This window comes from Lipotes vexillifer, unplaced genomic scaffold, assembly GCF_000442215.2.
Source record: "Lipotes vexillifer unplaced genomic scaffold, Lipotes_vexillifer_v1.1 scaffold689, whole genome shotgun sequence".
NCBI classification, from domain to species: Eukaryota; Metazoa; Chordata; class Mammalia; order Artiodactyla; family Lipotidae; genus Lipotes; species Lipotes vexillifer.
In genome coordinates this window covers 566,659-576,146 of record NW_006772359.1, presented here as the reverse complement: position 1 = coordinate 576,146, position 9,488 = coordinate 566,659, and the positions used below count along the sequence as shown (strand labels likewise).

At 38.0% G+C, this 9,488-nt stretch overlaps 1 protein-coding gene across 1 annotated transcript in view; it reads right to left on the bottom strand.

Annotated features, from left to right (window-relative positions):
• Positions 1–1,744: 1,744 nt before the first annotated feature.
• PAXBP1 (PAX3 and PAX7 binding protein 1) overlaps positions 1,745–9,488 on the bottom strand; it is a 33,577-nt gene continuing 25,833 nt past the window's right edge. Inside the window, exons 16-18 of the mRNA XM_007447411.1 lie at positions 7,481–7,627; positions 5,660–5,814; positions 1,745–2,941 (exon numbers count right to left, since the gene is read on the bottom strand). Of these exons, the coding sequence (XP_007447473.1) occupies positions 2,824–2,941; positions 5,660–5,814; positions 7,481–7,627 (420 nt within the window). The 3' untranslated portion in view covers positions 1,745–2,823. The remainder of the gene's footprint in view (positions 2,942–5,659; positions 5,815–7,480; positions 7,628–9,488) is intronic.

Here is a 9,488-nt window from a genome sequence, read left to right as displayed (position 1 = left end):
CAGTGTTAGAAATTAGAAGAGTTACCGTAACCGTAAAGAACCACTACAATGTAGCAACTGATGTTTTCATATTGTATTTTGCAGCTCTAAAACATTTGACCATTTTTAGGAGGATTTCATGATTTCAAGGGAAATTAGCATTTAAAACAGAATTAGGCATTCGTCCACACTCACTGAACTATACATGTTTACAGAGGGTAAACTTTACAGTTTATAACTCATACCTCAATAAACCTGTCTTTAAAACAATTAGGGAACTCTACATTTTAGTATATTCTCATGAGGAAGGTACTTGCTTGAAGACTTGTGAAATTCTTAGCCAGTTCTGGGTGATGAGGTTATCACTGCAGACAACCATGGTTCAAATCAAATGAAGCCCTCTGGGAGATGATGTGAAACCTAACGGTTTTCCTATGAGATTAGGAAGCCGGTGTGGTAGACATGAAATCGTGCCTTAGATTTTCTACAAGAATCTGGTTGTACAGGCCATGCTCCCCAAGAACTGCTGTCCACCAATTACTGAGCATGGTGGGGTCCAAAGGCAGGCTAGCTCCTGGAGACATGAAGCTACTCAGAATCGTAACTTTGTATTGAGGGCCCTGTCAGCCTTACTGGAACTTTCTTCGAACTGCACTGATGTCTGACACCTTCTTTAATTCCTTCCCTGCCTCACGACCTCTCAGCACTAAGGCTCTCCCAGCCTCCTCCCACCTCCTCTCCTTTGCCCCTCATTGTCATTGCCTGCCCCAAATCTCTTGTATCAATATACTTAACGCCATCTCAGAGACTGCTCCCCAAATGACCTGAACTAACGCACTGGGGGATTTATCGTCCCCCCTCCTTACTTTGGCTGAGGGTTGCTCCCAGGGACATTAGGCAGTGGACACTCCAGCCTGTAGCACAGGCCAAGAGGAAGCCCTCAGGCAGAGCTGCGGGTCTATGCAGGACACCATGGCATCAATAAGGATATGGGTCACCATCCTCACCTGGTAGAACAGCAGTTACAGTTCCTTATGCCTATGGTTTATGTTGTCTCAATAAAATAACTTTCCTTTTCAAAAATCTTCCTCATCTATTTTGGAAGTGTTTTGGAAGACTGCGCCAAAAGAAAAAACTGCAAAGACAAAACCTCAGCTTTATTAAAATGTCACCCTCTGAATTTATCTTTTGACAATTTCTTTCCTAAGAAAGAATGTCCTTTAGCTATTGCAGGAATAAAAAACTTTGGGTTGTGAAACGAAAACCACTTGTTTTATGCACAGTTCTATGCTAAATTCACCTTACATCAAGGTCCTTGCGTGGTGTTCAAACTCATTCCTAAAACAGCCTGATGGATTTCACATGATGGAAAATCTGAGTTTACTTCGAGTCCTTAAATGCAGATATAGGAAAAGTAATCGGTTCAATGCGTTTGGAAACACAAATTTAAGGAACAAATGATGTGCATGTCATATATATATGCGAGTTTATATGTTTTAGTCCATTTAAGTTGAGAATAAATGTTCTAGTTTAATTCTATTTAGTAGGCCACTGAGTTGTAACAAAAAATTCATCCAGAATGAATCTGTAGGGATAAGCAATGATCCTACAATAAAGATAAAATTGACAGAGCAATTAGAGTGCATGACACTGTTCTAAATATTACTGGACTTGACCAAGGGTACACATGCTAATAGTCTCACTATATTAGTCATTTGAAATGCTCCAACTAAAATTAGTCGCCAGCCAAATACAACAAAGGTTCTATTTAAAAATTAATTTAATGCTTGGCTAAAGCTTAATTACATATATAATTATCAAACAATAGTCCTTAATTTCCAAAAAGTTCCTCTTTTGAAAATCACAGAATCAGAAAGCATAAACTTTAAAACAAGTTCTCTGAGTATTTACAACATGGTATAAACATTACAGAAGACCATGGATATTAAACTGCTTGGGTGTAGCTAATCAGCAAGGCGTGTTCTTTATTGCATATCATAACTCACATATGTGAGATTTAAAATATAATGCTAGATTACTAAAATTCAAATGCATGTATTTTTTTAAGCTGGTCAGGGAGTAAAATCATGAATGAGACAAGAGAGTCAGCCCCAAACCATGCATTAGGTTGTGGATCTATTATTTCCAAAAATGAAACTTCTATGTTCTTTTCAAAAACCTATGTTGCATATATTTATTTAGAGCTCACATTAAACGTACAGTTGACTGTAATGCTAATTCAAGGAAGAAAAGTTCACCATTCACCAGTGACTAAGTCCACACTCAACTCTCAATTTTAAGGCAGCACAGCTATGGTGATAGCAACTGCTAACCAAAAGGTGACGAATAATCACTTGTCAGCCCTTTTGTTGCAAGAGTGTAGTAATTCCCCTAAGACAATTTGCTATTGAATAATTTTCTGCTGTTAAAAGGCTTACTCTGTAGAAAAACACCACAAATTTCCAGTGTGAAAGTAACTCCATGGTGGTATAAATATATATATATATATATATATATATATGCATAATTATACAATATACACTGCACACATTGTTTACAGAGAACAATTAGCTGAGAGGGTTAATTTAAATGACCATATAAAATACTTCTGTAAACAAAGTATGACAGGCAGTAAGGAAACCATTCACAGACTTCCTAGAAATAATCTGAATTCCTTTCATTCCGAAGAAATGGCATTTAAGGACACAGTATTGAATATTAATAATGTTCTTTGTATTAAAACAAGAGTCAATATTTTACAGTTTAAGAAACTTTACATATATACAAAATTTTTACATTGGGAATGGTATTAGAACAAATAGGCTTCTTTTCAGTCTCACAGATCTATTTTCCCTCGATCAAAGACTTAAATTCTTTCACATTGTGGTCACTTGCAACAGACATAGCGTGATCCAGAGCTCGAACACTTGCAAGGAGTTTTACTATCTGTTTTATGTTTTCCCTAAAGGAGAAAAAAGGAAACACGGATCAGCAGGTTACAGCATGTGGAAAAAAAAATTGTCCATATTAAAAAAAAAAACCTGCCCATGTTTAAATGCCCAGATAACAGAGGACCCATTTTCAAAAATAAAAACACCCCAAAATCTCATTCAGATCCATGATTTTCATTAATACCGAGAAAGGAGAGAAAGCACTCTATTGCCTAACTTAACGACTTCAGAGCCCTGCCTTCCATTCCTTCCCAAACCAGAGTCCTAGCTCTCCCAGAGTACACCTGGAACACAAATTATATTCGTGGGTATTCATGACCAACCCATCAAGATCCAGAGTAGTTTCCACTCCTCCAAAATTCACTAATAAAGTATAACCTGGCTTCTTCTTCTTTTTTTTTTTTTTTTTTTGCGGTACGCGGGCCTCTCCCACTGCAGAGCACAGGCTCCGGACGTGCAGGCTCAGCGGCCATGGCTCATGGGCCCAGCTGCTCCGCGGCACGTGGGATCCTCCTGGACCGGGGCACAAACCCATGTCCCCTGCATCGGCAGGCGGACTCTCAACCACTGCGCCACCAGGGAAGCCCAACCTGGCTTCTTTTATCACCCAGCTAGAAGTCATTCTCAGTAATCCTCAAATTTTAGCATACATCAGGATCACCTAGAAGAGTGCTAAAACAAAGATCACCAGGCCCCACCTTCAGAATTCTGTTAGGTAGGTCTGGAGCGGGGCCTCAGAATCTGTGTTTCTAACAAAGCTCCCAGGTGATGCTGCCAGGAACTACTTTTAACATTTACAATAGTTTGAACCACTTGTGAGAAACAACACACAATGTGACATTATTAGCTGTCTCTTCTCTACAAAATTGTAGTAAGCACCTTCTAGGGAAGGATTATAATTTTTAAGATTTTCTGACTCACACTCATAAAGTGGAACCTACTTTATGTGCACTGCACACAGTAGGTGCTTAAACAGCTGCTGAAATTCTTTTCCATAGAAAAGTAAATACTGTTTGTTGATATTTATTCCCAAACAAAAACACTGTTACATATATAAATCAAAGTTTTAAAAAAAGTGAAGTGAATAAGATTTATCTAGTAAAAAACAACACATTGAGGAGAAATATTAGTGCCAATAAATAAAAACCAACAGCAAAATGACATGTTAAGGATGAAATAAAAATATAAACCAGGGAATTCCCTGGTGGTCCAGAGGTTAGCACTCTGAGCTCTCACTGCCAAGGGCCTGGGTTCGATCACTGGTCGGGGAACTAAAACCCCACAAGCCACACAGTGTGGCCAAAAACAAACCCCAAAATCACCTGGCAAAGATTTTTTTTTTAACCGCTGAAGTATTTACTATCTACTTTGCCTTTAATTTTATTATAAAAGATAGCAAATTTTCTCTCAAGAAAATAAGGTTCTTTTTCCTGGAAGGGGAACAGTGGAAAAGAAAAAGATTTTGTTAGGGGGTATGACTAATGGTGTGATCAAAATGAAAATGAAACTCTGACATTAGGAAGAATATATGAAATGAAACTTTAAAAAATAAAATTCGTCTTTGGGAATTCCCTGGTGGTCCAGTGGTTAGGATTTGGCACTTTCACTGCGGTGGGCCTGGGTTCAATCCCTGGTCTGGGAACTAAGATCCCACAAGCCATGCAGTGTGGCCAAAAAAAATTAAAAAAAAAAAAACACGAAAAACAAAATAAAAATAAAAATTCTTCCAAATGGTACTAGTTGTTATTATTACTATTACTTACTTCTTATGCTAGAGATCTACCCCCAAATTCCATGAACACCCAAGACAATGTACTGAAAAAGCGGTAATGGTTTGTTTGTTCATTCCTTCCTTGAAACCTTGATAAAAAATATGTATAAGCTGCTCCCCATAAATCATGAGTGATGACTTAGTCCACGATATGGATATAGAAAAACTCAACAGAGAGCACAAACATCTCAAAATTGAGATATAACCTTCAATATACTCTGGGTTTCAGTGACTATCTTTTCTAGGGTTTATATCTGTAAAATGAACCTCCAAAGACCAAGATCCATGACATTCTAAGAGGCTGAGATTTCCCCAATTATTCAAGGGAGGAGACAGAAAAAGCAATGATTCACTTACCAGAAATCTTCCCTTAATATCTTCATAAATAACATTGAAAAAAGATTAGGTAAAAGTTATAAAAATGAAAAAAATAATGTGTATTTTTGGTAGGTTTATCAATACTAAGTCAATGTTTACAATTTAAAGTAAAATATAGGGCTTCCCTGGTGGCACAGTGATTAAGAGTCTGCCTGCCAATGCAGGGGACATGGGTTCAAGCCCTGGTCCGGGAAGATCCCACAGGCCGCAGAGCAACTAAGCCTGTGCGTGCGCCGCAACTACTGAGCCTGCGCTCTAGAGCCTGCGAGCCACAACTACTGAAGCCCATGTGCCTCGAGCCTGTGCTCGGCAACAAGGGAAGCCACCACAATGAGAAGCCTGCACACCGCAATGAAGAGTAGCTGCCGCTCTCTGCAACTAGAGAAAGGCCGCGTGCAACAACAAAGACCCAGAGCAGCCAAAAATAAATAAATTAATTTAAAGAAAAAGAAAGAATCAAAATAAAATAAAAATTAAAGTAAAATATAAACATGTCTCTACTGAAAACATTTTAATCATACTAAACCTAACAACTAAAGACTCTAGATCACTGTTTCATTCAATAATTACAAACAATTACCTTGCATTTCTTTTTTCCACATCAGAGCACCCGATACTGTTTCTGTAAATTGTATCTGCTAAGTGTACAAGGTATCGACAGAAGTTTTCTAACTGAGAAATAGTTCTTTCTCCTTTCAGATTCATGAACCACTGCTTGGGGAAACAACTGATCACCTATGAAGAAGAAACATGTAAACAGTTAAAACAAAAATAAATTAAAGCATCTAAAAGCTGAGTCTAGATAATGCGTATAATGTATTAAACTAGAAGACTTGCTATTGAGCAACATATAACTAATTACTTAGAAGGGATATTCTTTTAAACCTGATTTTCTACATAAACTATACAAATACACCTAGATATACCCTAATTTTAAACTTCAATATATAGACACTCAAAGCAAAAGATAAAATAATTTCTCCAATATTTAAGTAAATTAGGGACATAAAATGGATAACCAATTGCTTCATTTTCCAGTCTTCCAGAAAGCCCTAAATGAACTGAACTGTCCTTTGATCAGCAGCTTTTGATGTAAACACATGTATAGCGTAAGTACCAAACTGCAGCCTCTCCCAGTGCCGAACAGTTCAGTAAGTAGGCATCCTTGCTGGCAGCAGGAGCCGTGCTGGCCCAGAGGAGTGAAGAGAGCATCACACCGGAGGGGCAGCCTAGGGCAAGAGCCCAAGCAGGACGTGAACAAGGCATGGTGGCAACCTGGCATGGGGTACCAAAACCCGAGCAAGGGGAGGCTGTTTCCCACCCGGGAGAAAGCAGCCAGTGGGTAGAGACCACTCCCCACCAAAGAACCCAGGGATGCTTGGAGAAACAACTGATTCCAGAGCTGGGCCAAGCAGGTACAAGGTAAGCCCGGAACATCATGTGCCAGAAAGCAAGAAAGTGCTCCCCCCAAATTAGAGGACATGCCACAAGGTCACAGAGGGACTTGAAGGGACTCACACTAATGAAGTCTAGGACAATTCCTGACAAAGATGCAAAATCTGAATCTATTCATGAGAGAATATCAGACAAACCCAAACTGAGGGACATTCTACAAAATAACTGGCTTATTATCATCTTCAGAAGTGTCAAGTATGAAGGTCAAGGAATCAAGCACTCTTCCAGATTAAAGGAGACTAAAGAGACATAACAATTAAATGCAAAGGATGATCTGTGAATTTCTTTTGCCAGTTCCTTTGGATATTATTGAGATAGCTGATAAAACGTGAAAAGGGGCCTAAGGATTAGGTGACAGTAATATATAAATGTTAATTTCCTGATGTTGATGGTCATATTGTAATCACGTACAAGAAAATCCACGTTTATAGGAAACAGACACAAAACTATTTGAGGGTAAGGGAGTATCATGTCAGAGAATTACTCTGATGTGGTTAGGTCAAAAAACTGTACTGTACTTGCACATTTTCTTTAATCATATGATTGCTTAAAAAATAGTTTAAAAAATTATCAAAACTGTATAACTCACGTATATGAAGTAAAAAAAAATTAACTAAAATTATTTGTTAAATGAGAGAAGAGACCATTTCTTTAGTAACACTTAAAATAGCATTCATTCAACTGTTAAAAAATTATCCCCAAATTAAAACTTTCATTAATACCCATAAAAATATTGATATAGATAGATGGATAGAAGGACAAATATACACATATATAACAGTACAACTTTTTATGTAAAAAACGCTAAGGGGAGATTGTAAACATTACACCAACTTCGATAATCAAAGGGGTTTTCATGAAATTCTCAAATCTCTTCCAACAAGGAAAACTTAATCCATCTTAACTCGTATGCTTTAAAAACTACAATATGTGTCATTTAACTCACATTTTGGGCTTTTTTGATGCTGTCATCGCCATATTCTGAATTCTGAAAAGCCATGAGAATGTATCTATTTAATAAACCGTCTATTGATAATTCCTGAAGAGTTTTGTTTGAGAAAATGCCATACCACTGAAGAAAATTCCCTAAGAGCTAGAAAGAAGAAGAAAATTATTTTCCCCCAGTTTTATTGAGATATAATTGACATGTAATATTGTGTAAGTTTAAGGCATACAACAAAATGATTTAAATATATATTGTGAAATAATCACCATAAGTTAACATCCTTCCCCTCACACAGTTACAAATCTTTTTTCTATTCTCTTAGCAACTTTCAAATATACAATACACTATTGTTAATTACAGTCACCATGTTGTACATTACATCCCCAGAACTTATCTTATCTTACAACTGGAAGTTTGTACCTTTTGATCCCCCTTTATCCAATCTCCCCACAACTCCCCACCTGTGGCAACCACAAATCTGATTTCTGCTACTAAAAGTTTGGTTTTTTGAGAAGGAAAAAAAATTGAGAGGCAATGTAAAGCAAATAAGTACAAAGTAAATGACTTACACAATAAAACACCTTATGAAATACCCTGGACCATGTCTTGCCAAAGCACTAATAAGCAGTTTTGAAGGGTCTGAATATTTCTGATAATGACTGAGGTTAACTAAAATTTAAATAGCCACATGGAGCTAGTGCTTACTATAGTGGACAATGCAGATACAGAACATTTCCCATCATAACAGAAAGTACTGGTGGGCAAATGATGATTCTTAGATAAATGTCCTCCCTTGAAAATCATGCCTAAACCAGTCTTCTGACCCTGCAAATAGATGGAAATTCTTTTTTTGACTACCACATTGCATGTTTACCAGACTTCATGAACCTGGATATTGGAACTACTTGAGCTCAATACAGATAAAATGGAAGCCCCCGCCCATTCCACCATAAAATTCTAAGTTCCCAGTATTTCTCATCTTAGGAAATGGCAACACTATCCAACAAATCAATCAAGCCAGAGCCTACATGAGCCTTATCATTCTTGACCTCGCCCTCAAGTTGTCGAACCCCACCTCTCCCCATTCTCAGTACCTCTCTCTCAGTCCTTGCCGCCATGCCCCTGATCGAAGCTGCCGTCATCCCTTTGTGGGCCCTGCAGTTATTCAACTGACTATGAGCAACAGCGCTGGTCTAGTTCTCCAGCAGGGGCTCTGTGAGAGAACTAAAACCTACAGAAAATGATCTGAGTGACTCCTTACATAATTTTCCCAAGGATGGTACAAGCTAGTACCATTCTAGCTGCATACGCAATGGAGGCCTTAGGGCATCAGGTATTAATTCTTCCACAGAAACCCAGCTGAGAAGAGCTGCTCAAGAGTTTGATGGCCTGAGTTAGACTCCCATCTCTGCCACTTAACAAAGGGATGAGCCTGGGCAGGTTATTCTGTGCCTCACTGTCCCATCAGCAGAGTCAAGCTCATAGGGCTGCTGTGAGGATTCAATGAGATAATGTGTGCTACAGTGCTTGGCACACAGTAAATATGTAATAAGTACGAATTTCCATTTTCATTATTACTATCTTCACCTACTTCATTTCATTATCCCCAGACAGAAGCCAGAATATGTTAAAAAGGGCAATATTTTCATGTCACTTCCCTACAAAAACCCTTCCACAACCCATATAAGAGCAAATGACTCTCAGCAAAGATACAAAAGCAATTTAATTTTAAAAAGGATAGTCTTTTCAACAAACTGTGCTGGGACAAAGGAACTTCAAGGCCTCATGCCCTATATAAAAATTAACTCAAAATGGATCACAGACTTAAATGTAAAACCTAAAACTATGAAATGTCTAGGAGAAAGGACAGGAGAAAAACTCTGTGGCCTTGCATTAGGCAAAGATTTCTTAGATGCAACACCTAAAACACAACTCATAACAGGAAAAGATAGTAAGTTGGACTTCATCAAAATGAAGAACTTCTGCACTCTGAAAGACTGTTAAGACA